At 39.6% G+C, this 27,514-nt stretch overlaps 1 protein-coding gene across 1 annotated transcript in view; it reads right to left on the reverse strand.

Moving 5' to 3' along the window:
* Positions 1-27,514, reverse strand: part of lama3 (laminin subunit alpha 3) — a 163,549-nt gene that overhangs the window by 130,060 nt on the left and 5,975 nt on the right. The window contains exons 2-5 of the mRNA XM_016992892.2: positions 23,767-23,919; positions 12,613-12,730; positions 4,288-4,406; positions 283-453 (exon numbers count right to left, since the gene is read on the reverse strand). Of these exons, the coding sequence (XP_016848381.2) occupies positions 283-453; positions 4,288-4,406; positions 12,613-12,730; positions 23,767-23,919 (561 nt within the window). The remainder of the gene's footprint in view (positions 1-282; positions 454-4,287; positions 4,407-12,612; positions 12,731-23,766; positions 23,920-27,514) is intronic.

The following is a 27,514-nucleotide window of genomic DNA, read 5'->3' on the forward strand; positions in this document are numbered from 1 at the left end:
TCAAGAATTTTGGAAGTTGAAACATGACCAACGGAAAATGGTTATGAAAGTTTTCATCCAAAACAAAGTTCCATATCTCTGACATAATATACTATATGCAGAGGCTGCCAATGCTCCTTCTCTTCTTTTCTTTTCTCATAAAGTTACAGGGGGAATGTTTTACTTCCAAAATTAATGAAATTGCACACATATTTTGTAGCCTGGAAACAAATGTGACAGTGCTGAATAGTTCTTTTAGATCAGTGGCTATTTAGTTTCTATGAAAAGAGAATATCCACTCACTCTGCGTGTCACGGTGGGATCTCGTTGCGCTTTAGATATCAAGTGCCCAAGAAGTGTGTTGGTTCTGAGGAAATGCAAACGGATATTCGTTGCTTTAGTAAATTCTCTAAGTGTGGGGGAATGGGTGAAGTTATTCGCTCCTGGGCGGCCATTTACCAAGGATATCACAACCTAAGGAGGCAACAAAAGAGAGAGACCTAAGCATACAGATACATTTATAGTAAGCAAGTTATGCAGAAACAATCGTTATATGAAGTCTTTGACCCATGCTTGAAATCTTTCTTTAAACAAAGGTGAACTTGGACAGATTCCCAAAAAAATATTGCTATGGTACTGCAGCACCGTCCACAATATGGAAAGCTAAATATATTGGAGAATATAGTTAAGCAGTGTCTATGGGGCAGAGGATTCAATGAAGAAATCCCCAAACAATTTGCAGCACTAACTTTAGAGATAAAATACACCAAATAAGTGGATCTCATTTCCTGGTACATGTATGCAGGAACGCAGCCTGAGGCATAACAGGTGCCATTGAACAAGGTTTATTTTCAAGAATGTATATGAGTAAGAGCTCTTTATCTTTGCATAGTCTACAGTATGTTCTGTTTGCCTACATCTCCCAAGAAGGAGAGCTGTTAGGCATGAAGGTTATAGTCTATATGTAAAAACACAGTTAATGTTGATTGATCGATGATGATGGCAGTAACAGCCTTCAACTGTATTCTTAGGTTGATTTACAATAACAAGTCCAACAGGGTAGGCCCTTAGGACATAGGTTAACCATATGTCAAAAACTGAGTCATATGTGTTCAAAAGGTTTCCGTTGCTGAGGCTCTCAAAGAATTTCTAAGATAAGAACACAGCTTATCTTCAAAGATGAAAGATCTTTGTTCTGTTTATGATATATAGAACTCCACACTGTGACCCATCTGAATGGAACTCCATGTAGTACATAAAATAATATACCTAAAATGGTTTAACCAAATAACTTCAAAGAATAACACAGATCACTGGATCTGTTGTCGAAGGCTTTCATGGCCGGAATAGCTGGGTTGCTGTGAGTTTTCCAAGCTGTATAGCCATGTTCCAGAAGCATTCTCTCCTGACATTTTGCCCACATCTAAGGTAGGCATCCTCAGAGGTTGTGAGGTCTGTTGGAAACTAGGCAAATGGGGTTTATATATCTGTAGAATGTCCAGGGTGAGAGAAAAAACTCTTGACTGCTTGAGGAAAGTGAATATGGCAATTGGCCACCTTGATTAGCATTGAATGACCTTGCAGCTTCAAAGCTTGGCTGCTTACTTCCTGAGGGACTCCTTTGTTGGGAAGTATCAGATGGCCCTAATTGTTTCTTTTCTGGAATTCCCGTTTTCTGAGAACAATGCATTTACACTTGCCTCAAACAGATAAGAGTTCCTTCTCTCACCCTGGATATTCCACAGATATATAAACCTCCCTGAGGATTCCTGTCATAGATGTGGGAGAAACATCAGGAGAGAATGCTTCTGGAACATGGCCATATAGCCTGGAAAACCCACAGCAACCCAAAGGATAGATCCACACTGCCATATAATTCAGGTTACCAAAGCAGATAATCCATATTATCTGATTTAAATTGGGTTATACGTGTCTACACTGCCATATAATCCTGTTCAAAGCAATACTCTGGATTTTATATGGCGGTGTAAATGGGGCCTAAGAGAATGAAGTTGGTAGCATAAGCTTTTGCAGACAGAGGCTATATCCACACTGCAGAATTATAACATCTTGACATTACATTAATACCCATGACTCAATGCTAAGCAATTTTGGGTTGTGTAGTTTTGTGAGATATTTATCCTTCTTTGTCAGAGAACTCTAGTTACAGTGAACTACGAATCCTGGGATTCCAAAGGATGTAGCTAAGGCACTGCTATAATTCATCACTGCAGATAGTCTAGAAGTCTGCTTCTTCAGATGCATCCAAGAAAGAAGACCCAAGATGCATCTACAGTGTAGAAATCAAGTATTTTGACAGCACTTTAACTAGCATGGCTCAGTGTTAAGAAATTGTGAGTATTGTAGTTTTACAATGTCTTTACCCCAATGCCACACCATAATCCAAACCTCAGGATTCCATTAAGCCATGCTGATTAAAGTGGTTTCAACCAACATTCTACAGTGTATTCACACCCTCAGTCTACAAAAGCTTACGCTACCAGTTTTGCTGATTTGCCAAACCAACAAAAATATGTCTTCAAATGCAATGATATTATTAAAAGATCAGTGGTTTTGATCAGCATGATTTTTGAGATCTGGCCCATAGCGTCATGAAATAAGTGCTGGCATTGAATGGGTCTTTTTAATTAACGGCTTTCACGACAACAGGAAAATATCAAACGTTGTGGCTAATTTTCCCATAAACCAGAGCCAGTTTTTGTAAAGATTAAAGAAACTGAACTAGAGCTCATTTCAACAAGACTCTCTTGTAGGATAACAATGAGCACCACAAGGTCTGAACATAATCCTTGGAACTATACTATTTTAGGAGCTGACTGAAAGCTTTATCCATGCCAGGCAACATTTGTTAATACAGGAAGTCCTGCTAATAGGGAAAAGGAAATTATCTGTGTGACAAGTGTTTACCAGATCAAGACCAAAGTGCATGTTTAAATCAAGGGTGGGAAATGTGTGTTTGACCAGATGTTGTGGAATGAAAAGTTCCAGCTGTTCTAGTCAATGTTGCCAAATATGAGGAATGCTGGGAACTGCAGTTCAGCAACACCAGAAGGGCTATGTGATTCCCACTCCTGGTTTATAGCCAGAGAATAAAGGTAAAGGTAAAGGTTTCCCCTGACGTTAAGTCCAGTCGTGTCTGACTCTGGGGGTTGGTGCTCATCTCCATTTCTAAGCCTAAGAACCAGCGTTGTCCGTAGACACCTCCAAGGTCATGTGGCCGGAATGACTGCATGGATCGCTGTTACCTTCCCGCTGGAGCAGTACCTATTAATCTACTCACATTTGCATGTTTTCAAACTGCTAGGTTGGCAGAAGCTGGAGCTAACAGCGGGCACTCACTCCGCTCCCCGGATTCGAACCTGTGACCTTTCGGTCTGCAAGTTCAGCAGCTCAGTGCTTTAACACCGGGGGCTCCTAGCTACAGAATAGATAAATGTAAATCAATTTAATTAGAAGTTTGTTTCAAAATATCTCATTATTCAAAAAATAATAACAAAGCAAAAGGTGACTGGCAGCTGCAATTGTGTTAAATCAGGAAACACGGAGGGCATATGGGGCCCATTCACACTGCAAAATTATAGAGGTATGATTCCATTTTAATTCTCATGGTTCCAACTAATAGACTCTGGAATTTGTAGTTTAAGGAGATAAATTTAGAATTCTCATCCAGACAACTGAACAACCTACAAACCCCAGGATCCTGTATGACGTAGCCATGGCCGTTAGTGGAATAAAAGCACTATAGTCTGTAGTGTGAATGGGGACCGAGAGGAAAATCTTCGTGTATGTTCTTGGAACAGCCATGTGTAGTTCTAGAGCTCCCTAAGCCTTTTCTTCCACTAACCTATTCTTCAGCATTGTTACAAGAGAATACATTGGTATATGAGACTAGGGTGCAGAACAATGGCTTCAAACCACAGGAAAGGAGATTCCACCTGAACATTAGGAAGAACTTCCTCACAGTGAGGGCTGTTCAGCAGTGGAACTCTCTGCCCCAGAGTATGGTGGAGGCTCCTTATTTGGAGGCTTTTAAGCAAAGGCTGGATGGTCCTCTGTTGCGGTGCTTTAAGTGGGATTTTCCTGCTTCTTGGCAGGGGATTGGACTGGATGGCCACGAGGTCTCTTCCAACTCTATGATTCTATGATAATTCATTGATTAAAAACTCATCTCCTGCCTTGTAGGTTGTTACAGTACAAATATTGAAAATGTGCAGTAAAATCCCATGAATGCACAAAACACTATGTAACTGTCAATTAGTATTATTGGCATTACTTTCCAGAACTTACCTCTCCATTTTCTAAAGGCACAATCCGAGAATATTCTATGGTACAAATAACATCATCATCTTCTCTAACACGAATATTTGCCTCCTTTCCGAAATGTTGCCAACAATCTGCCTTAGAATCTAAGAACAAGAAAACGGAAAGAGGGTTTTTTTTTAAAGACTGACTGTTTTGAATGTCATTCTTGGGCCCTTTTCACACTACACAATGTAAGCTCTATAGATTCATTTTAATTTCACGGGCAGCATCCTATGGATAACAGGGATTTGTAAATTTGTGAGGAACTATTGCTCTCTGCCTGGGAATTCAGAATGGCCAAGACTGCAAGGATGGAACCATGTCAACTAAAATGGAATAAAGCTGCTGTAATTGTGTAGTGCAAAAGGGCTCCTGGTTTTGAGAGCACTACTCAACTCAATGTAAGTTATCATGAAATGTCACACTAAGGAGCAAATAGGGAAAGGTAAAAGTTTTCCCCTGGCATTAAGTCTAGTTGTGTCCAACTCTGGGGGGTGATGCTCATCTCCATTTCTAAACCAAAGAGCCAGTGTTGTCCGTAGATGCCTCCTACGTCATGTGGCCGGCATGACTGCATGGAGTGCTGTTACCTTCCCACCAGAGCGGTACCTATTGATCTACTCACATTTGCATGTTTTCAAACTGCTAGGTTGGTAGAAGTTGGGGCTATCAGCGGGAGCTCACCCCGCTCCCCGGATTCAAACCACCAACCTTTCGACCAGCAAGTTCAGCAGCTCAGGAGTTTACCAACAAATAGCCCTGGTAAATTCAAATCCTATCCCTTGACCTCCTCAAGGATAATTGTTCTAACAAAATGACACCACATTGTTTTTGACTCACACAAAGTTTTAGACCAGGGGTCCCCAAACTAAGGCCCGGGGGCCGGATGCGGCCCATCAAAGCCATTTATCTGGCCCCCACGGCACAAGGGCAGAAGGGGGTTGGGCTAAATGGCCCAAGGGGTCTCTTCTTCTCTTACAACCCTTATTTATTTATTTATTTATTTATTTATTTATTTATTTATTTATTATTAATTAACATTGAGGCTGGGTGGCCATCTGTCAGGGATGCTTTGCTTGTGCTTTTGGTGCACAGAGGCAGAAGGGGGTTGGACTCAATGACCCAAAGGGTCTCTTCCAACCATAGAATCATAGAATAGTAGAGACCTCATGGGCCATCTAGTCCAACCCCCTGCCAAGAAGCAGGAAATCTCATTCAAAGCACCCCCGACATATGGCCATCCAGCCTCTGTTTAAAACCCTCTTTATATTTTTATTGTTATTATTATTATTATCAACACAACGACGTTGTATGGCACAGCAAACAAGATAGATATGCTGGATTTCGTTTCGCAAAACCACAAGTCGAACACTTCCCAAGTGTCTAGGACTGTGTGATGTATTTTCGGATGATGTGTGCAGATCCCAGTAGGGTGGCCTTTTGCAGTTGGCAGATGGTGATTTTGTCAGTATCTATTGTTTCCAAATGCCGGCTGAGATCTTTTGGCACGGCACCCAGTGTGCCCATCACCACCGGGACCACCTGCACTGGTTTCTGCCAGAGTCTTTGAAGTTCAATCTTGAGGTCCTGATAGCGGCAGAGTTTTTCCTGTTGTTTTTCGTCAATGCGACTGTCACCTGGGATGGCAACATCAATGATCCAAACCTTGTTCTTTTCCACAACTGTGATGTCTGGTGTGTTGTGTTCCAGAACTTTGTCAGTCTGGATTCGGAAGTCCCACAGTATCTTTGCGTGCTCATTTTCCAATACTTTTGCAGGTTTGTGATCCCACCAGTTCTTTGCTGCTGGGAGGTGGTACTTGAGGCATAAGTTCCAATGAATCATTTGGGCCACATAGTTGTGCCTCTGTTTGTAGTCTGTCTGTGCGATTTTCTTACAGCAGCTGAGGATATGATCAATGGTTTCATCGGTTTCCTTGCACAGTCTGCATTTTGGGTCATCAGCTGATTTTTCAATCTTGGCCTTAATTGCATTTGTTCTGATGGCTTGCTCCTGGGCTGCAAGGATCAGGCCTTCTGTCTCCTTCTTCAGGGTCCCATTCGTGAGCCAGAGCCAGGTCTTCTCCTTATCAGCTTTTCCTTCAATTTTGTCAAGGAACTTTCCATGCAGTGTTTTGTTGTGCCAGCTGTCAGCTCTAGTTTGTAGTGCGGTTTTCTTGTACTGGTTTTTTGTCTGCTGTGTTTTGAGGAGTTTCTGATTTTTGACTTCAATCAAAGCAGGTTCTTCACTTTGCTTGACATATTCTGCCAGGGCATGTACTTCTTCTTTGACTGCTTGTTTTACTTGTAAGAGTCCTCTGCCCCCTGATCTTCTAGGCAGATATGGCCGGTCAACATCACTGCGAGGGTGCAGTGAATGATGAATGGTCATGAGTTTTCTTGTTTTTCTGTCCAAATTGTCCAGTTCCACCTGTGTCCAATTTATAATGCCAGCAGTATATCTTATGACAGGTATGGCCCAGGTGTTTATGGCCTTGATGGTGTTGCCTCCATTGAGCTTGCTTTTGAGAATTTTTCTGACCCTTTGTATGTATTCTTTGCTGACCACAGTTTTCACATGTTCATGCTTGATGTTGTCCAGCTGTAGTATGCCCAGATATTTATAGGCCTCTGGCTGGTGACACTTTATTGTTTGGCCATTGGGCATATTTATGCCCTCACTTTCAATGATTTTTCCCTTCTTCAATGCCACTGTTGAACATTTGTCCAAACCAAACTCCATGTTGATATCAGTGCTAAAAATTTGGACAGTGTTGGTCAGAGACTGGATTTCAGTTTCCGTTTTCCCATATAGCTTCAGGTCATCCATGTACATCAAATGTGAAATTTTGTGAGAATTCTTAGATGTTTGATAGCCGAGATTTGTTTTTTGTAAGATTGTTGACAGAGGGATCATGGCGATAATGAAAAGCAGAGGGGACAATGAGTCTCCCTGGAAAATTCCTCTCCTGATGTTGACAAGTCCATAGCTTTCATTTCCAACAAACAGTTCAGTTTTCCAGTGCTCCATCATGTTTTCAATGAAGGTGCCAACGGTTTTACAAATCCCGATGGCGTCCAGGCACTTGATGATCCAGCTGTGTGGGAGTGAGTCAAAGGCCTTTTTGTAGTCAATCCACGTCATGTGAAGATTAGCTTTTCGGCTCTTACAGTTCTCCAGAATCATTTTGTCAATCAATAACTGGTCTTTTGTGCCCCTGCTTTTCCGTTTGTTGCCTTTCTGTTCATCTGGCAAGATGTTTTTTTCTTCAAGATAGTCTTGAATTCTGTCAGCTATGATGCCAGTCACTAGTTTAAACATAGTGGGCAGACATGTTATTGGCCTGTAGTTTCCTGGTGCTGCTCCTTTTGCTGGATCCTTTTGTATCAGGTATGTTCTTCCAGTTGTTAGCCATTCACTGATACTTCCTTTCTGCAGCATCTCATTGAATTGTTGGGCCATTTTTCCATGTAAACTAATCAGATGTTTGAGCCAAAATCCATGAAGTTTATCACTACCAGGCGATGTCCAGTTCTTGACTTTTTGCACTCGTTTGCTGATCATTTCAGTTGTTATTTCCATCTGTTCCATTTTGTTCTGTGAGAATTTTCCTTCAAACTCCTTTATCCACCCAGCGTTTTTGTTGTAGTTTTTATTATTTTCCCAAAGTTCTTTCCAGAACTTTGTTGTTGCAGTTTTCTCTGGCTTTATGGTTACTGTGTCTGTTGTTTGGTTCAGACTCTGGTAGAACCGTCTTTGGTCTGATTGAAACAGTTGATTTTGTCTGTACTGGATGATTCTGGCTTCATACCTTTCAATTTTTCTGGCTGTTGCTGTAATTTGTTCTTTCACAATTTCCAAAGCTTCTTCAATTTTTCTGGTGTTCAGCCAGTACTTTCGGATCAGGTATTGCTTGATTTTGTCATTCTTCAGTTTCCTCTCTTTCATATTTTTTAGGTTACTTGCATCTGATCTAAGTTTCTTGATTTTCAACTCTAGCCTGACCTTCCACTTTGGTTTTCCAGTCAATTTTCTTTGGGGCTGCCTTGGTTGTAGGAGCCCAAGCTCTTCTGTTACTATCACTGCTGCACTGTAGGCAAACTGATTTGTTTGTTCAATTGATGTTATTTGGACAGTGGAGAGTACTGCATTCACATCTTTCATGAGAGGCGCCAGGTGTCTCTTGGGCACTGTTTTTAGAGTTGGGAGCCGCTTTCTTATTGCATTTGCTGCAGCATGAGCCATGATCTTATCCTTGAGTTCTTGTTGTCTTGCTGTCAAGGTTCCTGGTGGTTCAGCAGATGTTTCAAGTGCTGGTTCTTCAAATTCTTGCAAAAGCTCCACTCTTTCTTCTGGTTCAATCTGTTCCACCATTCCAAGTGTTGCTGGAGTCTCTGCTGCTGTCTGTGCTGTGGTCTGATGGTAATCTACTTTGCAAATTTTCTGGATTTCTTCAAGTTCAACTTCACTGAACACTTTGTTTCTGATTATGAATCTTCGTTGGTCAGCCAGTCGGGGTTCTGTTATCTGTGAGTCAGGGTACTCTTGTTTCCACAGTTGATGCATCCTTTTTTGGTAGCCACGCCTTTGAGGTTCAGATTTGTAGTAGCATTTCATAATTGTGCGGTTTTCTGGCATTGTATATTTTTGCCGCTTCTGTGACTGTTCATTTGGGTTTTGATGATTCCGTAGCCCACTTGTCGATGGATGTCCAGAATCAGCAGCATCCACCGCGGTCCTTTTTATCCTGGGCGACGACCGAGCCAGTATAGACTTCGTTTGGGTTTGATTCTCCATAATGCTAATGGGTTAGGTGCTCTTGGTTGTGCTCCTCAGCTGAGGCCTCTCTGGCTTGGTTGGACCTGCCGGTAGTTACACTACCGCCAGCACAGCCCTCAGTCATCATTGGAGCAGTTAAGCCCCCCCACCACGTCAAGGTGGCACCTGCGGGGGGGATTATTATTATTATTATTATTATTATTATTATTTATTGCTTGGTGGCCAACTATAGTCCTGCCCTCCAATGGTCCGAAGGATTGTGAACTGGCCCCCTGCTTAAAGAGTTTGGGGACCCCTGTTTTAGACTATATATCTTTCTCCAATTCAGAGAAAGGACAAGGAAACTAGATATGTTGTGCCACATTTGTAAAGGAACCATAAGCACCATCCAATTTTGAAATGGAGTTTAGCCACCTCATTTGTTTTTAAATCCTGGGACAAAAAAGACACAGCTAAGTCCCACTGACATCAAGAATCACCATGATTATCATAATTATCTGATACCTTTTTAGCCCAAACCTATGCAGAGCCTAGCATTTAATTGATGTATGTATACTGATCTTTGCATAGGGCTATCGTCTTTATTCCTGGTTTTAAAAACATGCTGTGAAGGCACGCTGGGGGAATAACAATCTATATGTGTCTGGCTACCCAAGCGGCGATCGGTTTACGCTGTATTATACCTCAAACCTTAAAGTAAACACTCTTGCAGCTGGTTTCAGATAACCAAAAATATGTTTATTGAACACGGGAAATGGTAATTTCAAGCAGGAATCTTGAATGTTGAATCAGAAAAATATAATAGAAAACAGATTGTAGATTGAGTTGAATTACACAGAAAATAAACCTTTTACTGTATTAGAAATAATATGAGGTAAAATAACTGAAATTATACAGAAATAAAACTATATTGATTGAGAATGAAGGCTATAAAGATTATATGAGATAAGCACACAAGCTATGAGGAAACTATAAGCACTATCTATAATGGTAAGTACAAGGCTATGAAGAAACTATAAGGTATGTACCAGCTATGGTGTTAAGTACCTAAAGCTATGAGGTATGCTATATGGTAAGTACAAGGCTGTGAAGAAACTATAAGGTAAATACTAGCTATGGTGTGTGGTAAATACTAGCTATGATGTTAAGTACCTAAAGCTATGAGGTAAATTATCAGCTATGCTGTGACTATAAGGTAAGTACATAAAGCTATGAGGAAACTATTATATCTATATGATAAATACTTCACTATGAGGTAAATACGTGATTTAGGTTGCCAATTTGAATTTACCAGGTCAATGAACCCAGACCAAATCTAAGACCTATCTCTAAGAGGTTTTGCTCTGGAATGGAAAAAAAAAAGGGGGGGGGGAAGCCTCTAGAGCAGGGGTCCTCAAACCTTTTGAACAGGGGGCCAGTTCACGATCCTTCGGACCGTTGGAGGGCCAGACTATAGTTGGCCACTGAGCAATAATAATAATAATAATTATTATTATTATTGTAATAACAACAAAAACAATAATAATAATAATAATAATAATAATAATAATAATAATAATAAAGAGAGTTGGAAGAGATCATTTGGGCCATTGAGTCCAATCCCCTTCTGCCTTTGTGCAGAATAATAATATTAATAATAATAATAATAATAATTAATAATAATAATAATAATAATAATAATAATAATAATAATACAGGGTTTTGGAACACAATACTCCTGACCTTACAATTGTGTTAAAAAACAAAGTATGGATTGTCGATATTGCAATCCCAAGGGACAGCAGGATTGAGGAGAAACAACGGGAAAAGCTGACACGATATGAGGATTTAAAGATCGAATTACAAAGACTCTGGCACAAGCCAGTCAAGGTGGTCCCAGTGGTGATCGGCACACTGGGTGCAGTGCTGTGATGACTCATGGGCCATGTAGTCCCGTTCCTAGCGCTGTTGTGACAGATGAAGAGGAAAACTTGGGTTTTCCACCGTTTCAGCCAGAATTGGAACTTTCCCAGCCTGAATTAGAGCCCTTGCACCTGCAGGAGGTTTGTCTTCCAGAAATCTGCCAAACAAGCCCTGAGTCAAAATCTCCCCCATTTTCTCGCCGTAATTATTATCAACAACAAAAAGGAGTTCAACAGGCTAATCGCAGAAGCCTGAGAATCGCAGCCAGGCATTCAGCTGATTAAGACTGCTTTCATGAGAAACTTTAGGGAGTCATGCATCTGGACACAGAGATTGACTTTCGGTTCTGGTTCCCCAGAGAAGTGTTCTTTGGTGGGAAAACGAGACCCTATTTAGGCTCTTTGCCCTGAAGGAATTTTGCGGAGTCAATTCGTCAGCTACTGGAGTAGGTTGTGTGTGGACAGCGCTACTCCCGTTTCCAAGCCTCGTTCCCGTTTCCAAGCCTTCGTTCACGTTTCCAGCCTTGTTTTGCTCCACGGACCTTGCCTTGCTTCCTAGGACTCAGCCTTGCCTTCCAGGACCTTGCCTTGCTTCCCGGACCTTGCCAAGTATTTACCACGGATCTTGTCCCTGTTCCTCGTTCCTTGTTGCCTTGTATCAAGCCTTGTGTTCCAAGAATCAAGTTTACTTCCTAGCCTTACATCAAGTTCCTTGGATTAAGAACCTTGTCATCTCCCCTCACTTTGCTTGGCAAAGTGAGTGTTTCGGTTACTGGATTACAACTTTGGACCTTAATATTTTATATTGGACATTGTTTTCCTGGACTATAATTGACCTTCCCTGAAAGGTCTTCTTCTGAACTATATTCTACACTTATTTTTATTGCCTTTACTTATTTCCTTAATAAAGATATTAGATAGATTCTGGCCTCTGTGTATGGTTATTGGTGCTCTGCAGCCTGGGTCGTGACAAGTGCCTAAAGACCTTGGCCTGCACTTAAACACAATCGGCGCTGACAAAATTACCATCTGCCAGCTGCAGAAGGCCACCTTACTGGGATCTGCCCGCATTATTCGCCGATACATCACACAGTCCTAGACACTTAGGAAGTGTCTGCCGTGTGATCCAGTACAACAGCCAGCAGTGTCTGCTGTGGACTCATCTTGTTGTGTTTCAAATAATAATAATAAGGGTTGTAAGAGAAGAAGAGACCCCTTGGGTCATTTAGCCCAACCCTCTTCTGCCCTTGTGCCATGGGGGCCGGATAAATGGCTTCAATGGGCCACATCTGGCCCCCGGGCCTTAGTTTGGGGACCCCTGCTCTAGAGACTAGCTCACAGGCTGAACCATCTCATCCAAACCTACAGGGGAGCCCCAAGCTCCACCCCCAAAACAAGAGCCAAATGGAACATTCCACCCAAGAGCAACAAACCAGGAAATAAGCAGGAGAGGGAAAACCAAGTAAGACATCACACATGCCATTCTAAGAATTCATGTGCTGCCTCTCCTCTCTGTGGTCTTTGGTGCTTTCAGACCCTTATTAGGTAACTATAAATAATAAACTACTCATATGAGATGTCAAACTGCAGCTAATTGGAACTGAGTGAAGACACTAAAATTGATACTTACGAGCAAAATATTGCCATGGTTTGTAGGTTCTTCCAAAATCTACAGATCTTTCTAATACCCACAAATCTGGACGAGGTGAATTGGCAAATTTGATGAGGACATACGCCACATGAAAGAGCTGGTAATAAAATATAGATAAAGACATTTTAGTGTATACTATGATGTACAAAGAAAAAAAAAAATATTGTTAGTTCTTGACAAAAAAAAACCCCAATATATAAGGTAAGGTGGCATCCAGCAGAATACATCAGGCTTTGGCAAATTTCAGCCCTACAGGTGTTTTGGATTTCAACTCCCACAATTCCTAACAGCCAGTTACACTGAGAGATTTAATAGTGTGATGAAGGTAAAGAAATCATCACTTCCATTTCAACACAGAGTCTGACTGAGCTTTGCTCTGCCAGACACTTTCCTTCTTCAGTGTGATGAAGTCTTTGGATCTTCCAATCTCATTGCTTTGGGGGCAGGGTACTGAAGAAATATATTGGAACTAGAGGAAGAATTTAAGTAAGCGATGCTTGTATGATAAGCAGCATCTGCTGAACTTCCACACAACCATGAAATGGACAGGAATCCTGTCCTTTATTTGACCTGACACTGCTGCTCTCACCTCTGGCCAGAGTCCTTGGACCCCAGCAAGATGGAAAATGAAGTGAAAATGAAAATGAAGATACAAAGGGATCACCCATGTCCAACAACTTTGCATTTGTGGCACAGGGGAAAAAGAAGATCTAACACACTATCTGCTACATTGCCCCTTGTATAATGATCCTAGGAAAAATCTCCTGGGAACACGCTTGGAAGAAAGGGCAGCATGGCAACAATCTGCTGTGATCTGTGATTTGCTAGCAGATTATTCCAAAAATATAACACTAAAGGTTGCTACATTTGCAATCACAGCCCAAAAGATCAGAGCTAAAGTAGCGAAATCCATACTTGAGGTCAGAAATGGAAATGGCAATGGTTTGGGAGGATACAAATCAGACACTGTCATTGTTATGTTTCTGCCATTGTTATGTTTCTGCCATCATAATTTTAAAGAGCTAGTTTTAATTTTTGAATAAGTTTTAAGTTTTAATAAGTTTTAATGTTTATATTGGAAAGTGTTTATAAAGGTTCATTCATTCAAGTGGGGCTCCTTAATGCACACGTACATGTTTAGGACCATTTCTGCCTCAGTTCATTTAACTAAATATTCTACTTTGGAACTTAAAATGCCTACATTTGAATCCAAAAATACAAATGATGGTCATACAGAAGGAATGCCTGTCAGGTCATAATGCCTTTATTAACAGCAGGAGACATGTGCACCTGCATATTTATGTGAAATAACTCTGTGTTTACAACATGGTACTGTTCAAAACAGTCTCCACAAGCGGCAATGCATTTCCATCACATTTGAACCCATTCTTGAACTTCGGAAAATCTCTTTGGGGCACTCCTTTGCCTGGATCACTGAAGCAAAGATTTTCCCACCTAACAAGTGAACGTCTGAGGATGACAGATCCAGGCTATAAGGAGGATGTGGCATCAGACCACCCAATTTCCAGAAGAATGTGTGACATTGCCAAAAAGTGTGAAGGTTTACATTATTGTGGTGTAATAGGTTTGTATTCAACTGTTTCTGTGATTTTATTTCTTACTGATGGTTTCTCAAAGTACTTCTCTGATCTGCTTCTCAGATATCAAAACTTACCAATTCCATCATCACTGGGGGTTTAAAATGTAAGCATCACCACATAGTGAACATTTAAATACATGGTTTGATATAAAAATTTAACAACACAGACTTTGGAAGAAGTGCCACAACAGAACAGGACACATATTATCCATGAAATAAAACACTTAACGTAAAAATGATACTGTGAGAGCTTGCCAAATTATGAGTAATGGTTAGATTTGTGTTGTCAACTGATCTTGAAATAATTTCATAATGGTCTTTGAGGGATTATGCCATTTGCTTAAGGGCTTTTTGTGGAAAGGGGAATGCTGTGTACATACCTATGTCTTGGGGAGGAGGAGAATATAATCAGCATTTGTGTTTGCTTTATTTTTGTAGCAGAGCAAAAGCAAAGCAGCAGCCTAATAAACAATTTCTTTAACAGTATTTTCTCTGTGTGAATTTCCCAGGGAAATTTGGCTAGTCATCACTGAAAACAAAGCACTAGACTAACATGAGAGGGCAAAAAGCCAAACCTGTGCAAAGCCTCAAACTCAAGTTCAAAAGTGGAATCTGATTGGAAGACTGGCAATAACACAATACAGTGTTCCCTCACTTATCGCGGGGGTTATGTTCCAGGAATAAGTGAAAATCCGCAAAGTAGGGACACTATATTCCCTCCCTCCCTCTTTTAATGTACTGTACTGTATTCCTTTTTGTTCACTGAGGCGATGAGGTGCAGGTGGGGCCTACTGGCACTGCCTTCATGCGGCTGAGGTTTACATTACCATGCACCTCAGCCTGGGCCCTTTTGTGCCTGCGAGGGAGGGAGGGCTGTATGAAAAAACCCGTGAAACAGCGAATCCGTAAAAAGCAAACTGTAAAGTAGCGAGGGAACACTGAATATTTCAACATTTAGCCTCCATCAACATTTTAAAATACAGATTGAGCATTCCTTATCCAGTATTCGGAAATCCAAATTACTCTGAAATCTAAATATGTTCACATAGGTGGCTGACATAGTGATACCTTTGCTGCCTAATGGCTCAATGTACATAAACTTTGTTTCATACACAAAATTATTCAAAATATTGTGTACAATGTTACATTCAGGCTATGTGTTTAAGGTGTATATGAAATATAATTGCAATTCATTTGTACACTTTGGTCCCATGCCCAAGATATCTCATTATGTAAAGGTAAAGGTTTCCCCTTGACATTAAGTCTAGTCAAGTCCGACTCTGGGGGGTGATACTCATCTCCATTTCTAAACCAAAGAGCCAGTGTTGTCCATAGATGCCTCCGACGTCATGTGGCCGGCATGACTGCATGGAGCGCTGTTACCTTCCTGCTGAAGCAGTACCTATTGATCTACTCACATTTGCATGTTTTCGAATTGCTAGGTTGGCAGAAGCTGGAGCTAGCAACAGGAGCTCTCCCCATCCCGTGGATTCAAACCACCAACCTTCCAGTCAGGAAATTCTGCAGCTTAGCAATTTAACCTGCTGCAGCACCGCAGCCCCTCTCATTATGTACTTATATCCAAATACAGATATTCTATAATTTGGGAAAAAATCCAAAATACTTTTGGTTCAAAATATTTTGGATAAGGAATACTCAACTTATTTTACAATGTATTGTTCGTATAAAAACCTATGCAAGTTCACATAGAGACAGAGCATGATTTTTATTAAATGATCAACTTTAAGAACTTGCATCTTGGTTGGTTTTCAACAACTCTTTTTTTCCATTCTTATGTGATAGATTTTTAATCTAATGCAGCAAGGCTACACTTTTCTTTCTCTTGGCACATCTCAACTCCAGCCCTGTCAATACACTAGATGGAAAAGTCAAAGGGGATTCATTCAGATCACCTCTGAATTTGCACTTTAGGCTGAACCATTTCTTACAAAAGTGACTAAATGATTTTTTTTTCATTTCTGGCCAACTCAGAACACAAATGTTGCGCCATTCACACCATCATTATAGGTTTTGCTGCTATCATTCAGGTTACAGGTCCTGCCTTCACCGACATCACATCAGTCTTCGGCACTGCCTAAGGCAGGTTTCTTCATCCTGCAGGACTGGCCAAGAATGCAGAGAACATCATGTCTGTCCATGTCAAGATTTTCTTTTGAATTTTGACCCTGATGGATGAATTGCCCATCAATCAGCCATAAACAATATTACTTCATTGCAACAGAGTAAAGGAGCCAATGCCCCTCAAGTCTATATAGTATGTGCAATATACAGATGGGGGGCATGAAAATTAAAGCAAGGAAAATATTTTCTTGATCTGGAAGCAAGCAGGGATCTGAGGACTTTCTGCTGCAAATTTCAGAAGGGATTAATTTGCTTGAGGAAACCTGTAAGTAAGGGGGAAGTTTAATATTTTCCTAATCAGCCAATTCTCCAAGTAAATGATCTCTCAGGAGTTTTTTGACCTCAAAATAGTCCTTAGCCTGGTAGCAGTCAATGAGCCATTGGTTATTGGTCCATGGTCAATTTCTGAGGAAGAAAGAAACAGCTGTAACTTATAGATGAAAATTTGGTTCTCTTCCAGTGCATTTTGGATCATTATTTGTGCCTGTTTCTCACATCAGATACTTCAGGAAGCACTGTTTTAATTCATTCTTCTCAGTTTAGAATAAAAAATAATCCTAACAACAGAAAAACATGTGTTCACTTTTCTGATGTGATATAGAATTCCATTCAGTGGTGAATAGTTAATTGGTTTCATAACATTCTGCAAAGTACCATATTTCCATGCATGTAAAAATGCTGGTATACAAGATAAACATGGTACTGTTTTCCTAGAATTTATCATAAGAGCAACACAGAGTCTACATTAATACCATTTAATCCAACAGATTTGGCATGGTGGGGACAGATTGTTGCTTATCCATAGTAAGAGCCACAGTGATTTGGGTAATCATTATTCAGAAAATGAAGTTGGAACATATTCTGAAAACACAGAGAAACAGATATTTTACCACTCCAATTTTTAAAAGTCAACTGCTGAGAGCTGACAATTTATAGCCATTTATAGCAAGTCAAGTTATCAGAACTGTGTATCTGTAACTGGCTTTGCAGGATATTTATTCTAATCTCCTAAATAAATTATATTTAAATGAAATTCAAGATATGCTTATGTAACCTTTTTGTTGCCTGTTAAGGAAGCATTTCCCACCAAATCCCTTAGCAGTGCATTCCACAGTTTAATTGCCCTGATAACTGGGACATTTTCCAAATATTTAACATTAATTTCCTCAAGCTTAAATCAATGGCCTCTAGTGCTAATTTCACCACTTTCTACTTTCCTTTTAAGTATTTTGGTGTATATCCTTCCCAAACATTTTCAGCACCCTGCTTACTGGGATGTATCAGAGAGTATGCATGTCTATGCTTGTATTTCTGCATCTGCTTGGCTCGTTATTTAAGGAATATAAATGTGTATCTACCAAGACAATGTTTAGAGTAGAGCAAGTAGAGCAGAATTTAGTGACACTCAACCATAATTCTACCTTTACTCATACCAAAAGGCCCAGATCACTAAACAGATATAGCTCAGAGAGGGATAAAGGTGGCCTTGGGGTTGCATACAGATCTCAGAACTATTTTTGTGGTCTTCTACCTGTCTGTGTCACCATATCCTTCTACAAATATACAAATAAACACTGAACCTGGAAATCCCAGTATTAGGAATTGAACTTTTAAAAAAGTCTACAGTTCTTTTCATTTGCCAAATACATGTTTTTCAAAACCTGAAGTGGACTTCTGTTCAATTCTGAACTCCTTTTTTCATTTTTATGCATTTTTATCAGCCTCCCTTGTCCCTGGGCAGCCCAAGAGATAGATATTTAGGTTCCTGGATTTAAAGAGGGAAGATAGTTCTGAACGATCTTCCCTAACTTTCCATATATGAGAGCACTGTATCCCAGCCTGGGGCATTTGATGTCAGTGTAATATGCTGTCAAGCCACTGCAGAGAATTCAACACTCTGGCACTGTATACCATGAGAAGGTTGTTTTTCATCAATTATCTCCACTGCTGTTGCATACTGGCAAAACACGAGAAATGGGGCACAATTCATTGAATCCAAGAACTATGTCAATAGGCTAAATCAGCAGTGATGACTGCATGCAGGGTTTCTAGTATAGTAAAAGGATCTTGTAATGGTCAGGGCTTCTGCCTTACATTGGAAATCCTATGCACAATGAAAGTGGGACCTTTTCAAACTCAGCCTGTGAATTAAGTTGGGGGGGGGGGGAGGGAGAGAGAGAGAAAGTCAGCTAACAAGAAACAGCCTAAATGCCTAAACTCCCCAGATCCCATTGATCTTGGAAGCTAAATTAAAGTTTCTACTGGCAGGTTGCTTGGGGACATAAAAGAAGCTGATTCCCTTGAAGGCTGAGGAAGTTTAACTTAATGACCAGAAATCTGCAGCTTTCCTTCAATAGCCTCAAGAATATGAGGCTGATCTAAAGACACCGAGAATTCAGTTGAGGCCACAGACTTCTTAATAAATGAGACAGAAAGAACTTGAGAGATTGAAATGTGAATGTGAATGCACAAGAAAACCAAATCAACCAATTAACCCACCCAAGCGGAAAGTTTTGAATGCTCATTCCTGAAATATCTGGATTTGAATCCCTGTGTATTCAATGATGCTGAGATACACATTCATGCAGAGATTAATTGGAACAACCACTTTTTTTCTGGCAGGATCGTTTCTTCAGCATCTTCAAGATAGGAAACTACAATATGGTCCTTTGTGCCGACAAATTGTACCTAACAAACCTGGTTGCTGCAGATGGGTAGGAATACTGTTTAGGTCTGATAAGAACTTGCCAACTATCACAGACAGGCTAAAAGTGAATGGAAAGAAAAGTGAAATTGATAGTTTAAGCCATCTGATCAGATCTACTGTAAGAGGATCATAATTTGAATCTAAAATAAGGTAGGGATGAGGATTTGTGAGCTGGCAAAGGCTGAAAGCCTTTGTATTGAATTGTTCCCCTTTAGAAATTATATTCAGGATTAGTGGCCTTATTGTCTGCTATAGGCCTTTTTGTTGCTTCCACTTAAGTATTTCTATACAGAAACAGCATCAATGTCTGGCAAGGTTAAAGAAGCTGTTATAATTTGTCAAAGCATTGGCAACTTGCAGAGATCCCATTACACAGCAACACTACAAAACTGTTGACAAACCAGAGTGTTTAGCTGTGAACAAGTAAAGCCTGAGGATTTTGTTCCCTACAGCTTTCCGTCCCTCAAAGGCTTCTAAAAACCTACATTTACTAGGAAGGAAGGAAGTGAGAGAGAATAGGAGGAACACTAAACATGAAAAGTGTTTGCTTTGGATTTTGAAACCCCTTTCCTCTAATTGTGCATATTTTATTGGCCATTTTATCATGAAGTGCACAAATTTCAACAATGCAGAACATATTTGATCTAGCATGAGAGAAATGAAAAAACAGCATGCTTAACACAATTCCTTGAACAAACTGGATAGACACCGATGCAGATTCTACAAGAACAGCAAAGGCAAGAATAACTGGGAACAGGGAGAGGCATTTTGGGTGGGAAGATCTCTCCCACTCCCAAAGCTCTTTTGTCATTAGTGCTCCGGAAGAAACCATTTGTAGGTTTAAGACTTAATCATTAATGGCGAAGACCTGACAAAAGGTTTCAAGTCAGATGTCACCAATTTAATCTCTTGATTTGAATGGGTTCTCAAAATATGACTAAACCTAGTTTCAACCCAATGAATTTTTGCAGCTGCCCTGATTTTTTGGCTTTATTCTTAATTACAGTTGGACGTCCACATTTGCAGGTTCATTCTCTGTATGAACCTCTAGGTCCTTCAGCTTAACAATATAGTCAACTTCCACTGTGAGTCAACCACAGAGTTGCACTAACGGACATAGATAGTCCTTGAGAAAACACTTTTCTAGGCATTTGTACATCTTCCAGTGCAATTCTATAAACCTCCAGCAAAATTGTGCTGAAGGACCTAGGGATTCCTAGAGAGGTGGTTTCTCAGGTTTAAAAGTTTTTATTTGTGTTTTTTCCACTTTCAGGGGGGTCCTGTGTGCCAAAACCAGCTAATATGGAGGGCTGACCATATAGTACACACCTGAACCCATGAGTGATACGTTCCATGACCTCCTGTGGATACACAAAACCATGGATAATATTGAACCTTATTGAACAAATAACATCTGGTTGTTTTGCTTTTGTTTTTTTCTTGTCAGTCTCAACTTGAGAAACTGCAAGTCACTTCTGGTGTGAGAGAATTGGCCATCTGCAAGGACGTTGCCCAGAGGACACCCGGATGTTTTTAATGTTTTACCATCCTTGTGAGAGGTTTCTCTCATGTCCCCGTATGGGGGGCTGGAGCTAACAGAGCGAGCTCATCTGCGCTTTCCCCGGATTGGATTCAAACCAGCAACCTTCAGGTCAGCAACCCAACTTTCAAGTCAGCAGTCCTGCTGGCACAAGGGCTTAACCTATTGTGCTACCAGGGGCTCCTATAACATCTGGTAGAAGCATACTATAGTCCACACTAGAGGACCTAGGTCCTTCAGCACACCTTTATACTCAATTTCTAGCAGAAGCAGACCATAGAATCTAGAAAATACCTTGAGATAACATATTTTGTCAGATGCAAGAAACTATGGGAACCAGAACTTCAGTCATGGGGGTCATATTGTATTAATCAATTAATAAGCTGTGATTTAGTTTTTTAAACATTTACTTTATGTTGTATTTGTAGGGGTTCTTTTGTTTAGTGATCTTCCATGGTACATTTGGAACAATCTTGAATTACTTTATTTTATAGCTGTAGCTTGATGTTACTTAAGAGTGGAGAGGTTCTTTCATTCCAAGGGCTGAACTCATTAATGGAGAAGTTCTTGAGGCCCAGAGTCCAGTGATGATTGGGAATTTACAATTTGCAAAAAGGGATGGCATACTGCAAATAATAATCCACACTATGCCTACGAAGTTGAATCTACTTGTGAAAGGACTTCAACTGCTTTGCTTCATGAAGAAGACTAGAGTTAACATTCTCTTAGGCTATCAAGACCTTAGGTCATAAAGAATCAGCTTTCAGTACAAGCAGTCTGTGAGTTACAAACATCTGACTTACAAATGACTGACAGTTAAGAATGGGGTGAGACAATAGGAAGTGAAAGAAATCTTCCTCTAGGAAGGGAAATTCCCTCCTAGAAGAGTTATCATGGGGAAAGTTGTCTCCACTGAAGCTTTTTCACCAATTCTTGTTTTCACAATAAGCCAATTTTTTCAAAATCCAATTCTCACGGGGACAGAAAGTGAGGTTAAATCTTCTGAACAAGGGTACAGACAGGAAAACAAACACCACAGGGGTGTTAATTCCTTCCTATGCTATCCAAAGCCTATATATATGGTTGGAGTTAAACTTTAAAAAGTTTCAACTTACATACAAATCCAACTTAAGAACAATTCTACAGAAACTATCGTGTTCATAACTTGAGGACTACCTGTACTTGATATGGAGTATAACAACAGCTATTATGATGATAGATTTATGTATGTATGTATGTATTTATTTATTTATACTTGATTTTTCTCTGTTAATTGAGACCCAAAGTGAAGGATACTGCCAACCTGCACATATGGTGGCCAAAACACAGGGGCAATTTTTCTACCATTAGCTGTGCATGTATGACCCACAAGCTACATTGCAGTCTATGGTGGGAGCCAAGGTATAGCAACCTCTTAGAGATGTTGCCAAGTGGGATTTCATCAACCTGCCAGGAATGTGGAAAATGCCATCGACCATGGCTAGAGGCTTGTCTGTTGCTATAAGGTTTCCCAGAAACCAAAAGAATTCTACATTTCTTTCTCTCTGCCTTTTGCTTTTATACCACCTTCCTCTTCTCTCTGAGTAAAGATGGGCTGGAAAGGAAACACTCTGTGCACCTTTCCACAGTTGAATCCTTGGGGGAAGGAGGGAGCCAAAAGCGATAGGATGCGGGGGGAAACTCTATATACTTTATCTAAGAACTCTTATTGACAATAATTAAGCATTTAGAGAGGCATTCCAATCTAAAACAAATGAACAAGAGCTGAGAAACAAACAGTATCTGGTTCAATACTTCCAGAGAAGGAAACTCTGCCTGAGAAGTGATTTTCATTTCTGAACAGCTCTACCCATTCATTTCCCCTAATGTTTAGCTAAGAGCTATGACCTTAATTATTTCCATCCATTTATTCTAGTGTGTTCTGTTTATTGTCTCCACTCTGCCCGCTTGTTCCCCCCAAAAGTCAATCTTGATGGTCCAAGGACTTTCTAGAAAAGTGGCTGGATGAAATCTCTTAGTTTGGTCTCAACAGATGATTGATTCCCTGGTCCAACTGCAATCCCCTGTGTATCATCTCTTGATTTTTTAAAGAATCCTCAACCCTTAGGGAAAATTATAGAATAATTTTGCCCTTTCACTGTAGTAAATTTGGATTACTATTGGTTTCTTTTGTAGAGCCTCATCACCAAGGTTTGTTTTGCATTACAAAATAAAAAAGTAACCAAATAAGAAGTCATTATTTGGTTACATTTAAACAATAAAAAGATATATCACTGTGCCGGCAGGACTGCTGACCAAAATGTCAGCGGTTCGAATCCAGGGAGCAGGGTCAGCTCTAGCTCCCCATGTGGGGACATGAGAGAATCCTCCCACAGGATGGTAAAACATCAAATATCTGAGTGTTCCCTGGGCAACGTCCTTGCAGACGGCCAATTCTCTCACACCAGAAGCAACTTGCAGTTTCTTAAGTTCCTCCTGACACGAAAAAACCTGCTTTTAAAAAAATGTAACTCTGTAACACTATGCTCCCCATATGCAACTGTAACTATCAGGAATTGTTTTAAAATGTGACTTTACAGCTTACATGATTTTCCCCCTTAACACTACAGATATTTGTATGGATTTATATCATCAGGATGAAAAAGTTTAGTGGCATGACTGCTCACTGCCCCATTTTGGAAACTGGGTGCATCAGACCCAAACCAAAAGTGCATAATAAGAGTTGACATAGAGCATCAGTAAATATAAAACATTGCCAGATTCCAAATGAACATGAGATTCATGATCTAGCACTTCCATAAAAATACACAATTTCAGTTTCAGGACTAACAGTGCAAGTCTAACTGAAGGATGCAGTAGATGATAACATGTTTTGGCACCAACCTCTTCTGACAACTGAGATATTTTCCTAAGCAAGAGGATGCTCTTCTTGGGGCCTGCTGTCATAACTAGACCCTCTGAGGCTGTATTAAATCCAATGGGTTTAAATATAGCTTGGTTATTTTACTCTTTTAGAATATCCTTTATCAAATATAGCTTGTACAGAAAGACAGTAATCACTATCAGCACAAAACAGCTCCCGTCTTACATACTTTATAGACCACAAAGAAAATGATCACAGCCAGGGAGGGATCATTTGCTTACCTGTCCTAGATCTAAAGTAACATCGACTTCATCATACTTCAGACCTAAGGAGAGAGACGGACTTTGCCACCAGCGCTCGGTCCCATCTATAGCATTGGTTACTGGGTGAGCTTTCTTTGGATCGGCAGCATTACAATAATCACAGAACTGGCCCTGAAAGAGAAACAAAAAAAACAAACAAACAAACAAAAAAAAACAGAGGTCTGAGACAGTTTGAACATGACAATTAAAAGGTTGTTTTCAATTGCTACTGAAAGATCAAGGAGCGGTTCAGTGCTATTTCTTCTGTGACGCTCCAAGAAGCAAAGAGAACAGTTGAAGAATAAAGGTAACTCACTGGAGTTGTTTCCATTCTCCTATACAAACACTTGTAAGTAAAATTAAAAACTGTATCTCCTTATGTTAATTCAGTGTTGCATTATCTAACAATGTTCTTCCCCATGGCCAAAATATGGCCAAAATACTCCCTCAAAGTTTACTTATATGTTACAAAAGGAAACAGTTATGAAAAAAGGTAAGTGGCTTGAGCATAGGATTTTTGATACCATGGTTGAATCTCCACTCAATTATGTTAATCTACTGGGTGACCTTGTGCATTTTGGAAAGGCATTACCTTTTTAGAGATCATAACCTTCTGGAAAACCAGAATCTCCATAACCTTTTTGGAGAATAATGGTATTCACAACCATTTGAAAATCATAATATTTTATAAAAGTAGGATCTTCCAGAGAACTCGTTTGAGTAAAATCTTCTCTTCAGTGGAATATAACCACATGTACTTATGCAAGGCAATTTGATTTTCAATTGTTAGACTGATAACTTGGTTGTCTCTGATCTGTTATGAACAGAGATTATGTCAATGCACAAAAACAGCAGTTTCAAAGGTATTCTTTCAGTGCCCAAAACATCTACTCTCCCATAAAAGATCTTGTTTCTATATCATGTTCTCGAGAAACAAAAATAAAGTAGATTTCATTAAAACATTTCTAGTTTACTCACAACGTTCATGTATTCAGCATACATGTACATAACTTGTCAATCCAATCACAGATAGATTTGAAGTGGTTTTTCTGTGCAGATACACAGGGCCCCTTTCTTATAATCAACAGCAACATGAGTTTGCTCTTAACAGTCCATAGTCTAATAGCGTCTCTGTCTTATAAAATAGAGTCTGAGCTCTGAGCAGTCCCAGATCTGATCATGTGATCTGCAGCCCCTCCCACAATCTCAAGAAACACAGAGTAAAACGAAAGCTGCATACCAAAACATACATATACAATACAATAAGAAAATAAAATCATATACAAAACTAGTAACTAGTGGAGGCTTGAAGAAGGATGTTATTTCCAACAGTGCAAGTCACACTCTCAGCCTCATAGAGTCAAACCTCCCAGCTCTCAACAAATCTTACCAAGAAAAGTGTCATCATATGTTGGAAGCTACTTGAAACCACACAACAACAACAACAACAACAACAACAAGCCGATTTCATGCCTCATAGAGAGCTTTTTACAGATTTTGTCTCTTAATTGGTTCCTGTTCAACAAGACGTAATGAACTAGGAAAAATGTAATGGGTGGAACAGTTGTATCAAAAGCTTTCATATAACTCTTTGCCTTCTTATCTATACTTAACAGGTTTGTGTTGCAGTTGTGCATTATTAGGTGAGTCAGACATTATAACAAATCAAGGGCAATTTTGCTCTCTGTATTTATAACACTGTGATTACACTTGCTGTGACTTTGTCTGGATTTAAAAAATGCAAGCAGAAAGAGAGAAAACAAGGCTTAGAATTTTAGGTGGAAAGTAGAGTAATAAATGGGGAGGAGGTCTTGCCCTACCTTTATTTCACTTTAATCTCAAAGATTTGACAGTAGAAGAGGTATTTCCACTTAACTAGGTCACCTGGAATTCTGAGGACAATGTTTAATAATGTTTCTAACATACATCGAAGAATTCCTCTCAAATAACAAGCATTTCAGTTATTTAAAGTACATTCCACAAGAGCTGCCAATAAAGATGGCAGCTAAAAAAATAAGTTGTTGGATAAAACCTTTCCCTCTGCTTCTCATTGGCACAACCTGCTGAATACTGTTGCCTGTCTAGTACAGTATTCATATCTCAATTTCAGGAGATTGGGAACATGGTCTAGATTTCGGCTGGAATTCAGCAAAGTAGTTCCACTTGTATTTTTTACCTCAATATCCTTATGCCTTTGAGTTTTTAGGAGTATGAATAATATACAGCAAGATTCTCATTTAAAAAATAAAGCATCATATAGTCTCTGTATAGAGCCACCTTGTAAAGCATATACTGTATTTACTCAAATGTAATGCACATCTTTTTTGGCTAAATTGCTAAGCCAAAATGGAGTTGCACATTACATTTGATGGTGAAAGAAACCCCACTCCCTTCCCTCGCTAGAGTTATCTTCTCCCATGTGGACTTCCCAATTATATGAATGTCTAATCAAATCTAAGAATTCATTTGAGTTTATCGCCAAATCAGTATGTATATAATTTTATCCCAATCCTGAACGAAAAAGTAAACTTAAATGCCTGTGCAACACATCCCCCTACCTCCAAATACAGGCAATTGACAAGCAATACTGTCCTAGGACTTTATTGCATCAGGCTGCAAAGCAGGATTGCAGCATTATATTAATATGTTTCGACCAGTACTTATTGAAAAACATTGTATTCAACCTATAACTGCTTTGTATTTCATTTGTGCATCTTTTCATGGATAGATGAAACCCACAAATGGCTCTGACATTGCTGCCTTTCTGTTACAGTCTTCTATGTAATAAGTCTCTTTTGCTGCACTTGTCGAGCATGATTTTCTTCCTCTCCCCTGCTCCCCATATTTCCCTTGCTGCTGTTCCCTTTTTCCTTTTTATTTTTCATTAAACTGTGATCACTAAATAATTACAGTTTTAAAAAAACTCCAATATGCATATCTGGGAAGATATAGGGCAGGAAGGCAAGGTTATAGATGCAAAACATTTGATTGCCAAAGTAATGCCATAGCGCTACTGCAGAGATGTGCAATATTTCTGTTCCCTTAACTAAGGCAATTGCAATAAGACTGCAGGCCGGTGAGACAATGTTCCTAATCTTTTAAAAATTTCCCTACTTTTTATCTCTAAACGCTCAGCAGAGATAACAGTAGAAGCTGTTTGCAGGCCAGGTGGGAAATACATGGAAGGAAACCACATGTCAGAGGTCCCCATTATCTGATCTATGCAAATATGCTATCACTGGTTAAGGCAGAGTGGTAGGAGTCATACAAATAACTTCACAAGTGTATGCCTTTATCCTTTTTTGGAAGTGACCTTTATACTAAAACTCTGGAAGAAATCTGGGAATTCTGAGAATCTCAAGCAATTTATTTTCCAGATTGACCAAGGACTGTGAGCCTTTCTAGATGTTCTTGTTTATTAAAGATTTGCATTAAATATTCTTTTCTTAAAAGTGAAATTAAATTCACATTTCTGAAACATCTATAACAAATTTTAAATGGACATGCTTTCAAAACAGCATCTCAGGAAATGTCATACCAATACCAGCCTTAGAAATTTCTAAAATATGTACTTTCCCTCTTCCGTCCTGCTATAGTGAGCACATTAATATACAAAGTTATATATTAATGCTATTTAATATTCAGTATCTATTTTTTATGCAATTCTAATTGTAAAAATTGACTTTCTTAAGTTGTAACTTCAAATTCATTTGAACCTAAGAGTAAA

Source organism: Anolis carolinensis, chromosome 4, assembly GCF_035594765.1.
Source record: "Anolis carolinensis isolate JA03-04 chromosome 4, rAnoCar3.1.pri, whole genome shotgun sequence".
NCBI lineage: Eukaryota > Metazoa > Chordata > Lepidosauria > Squamata > Dactyloidae > Anolis > Anolis carolinensis.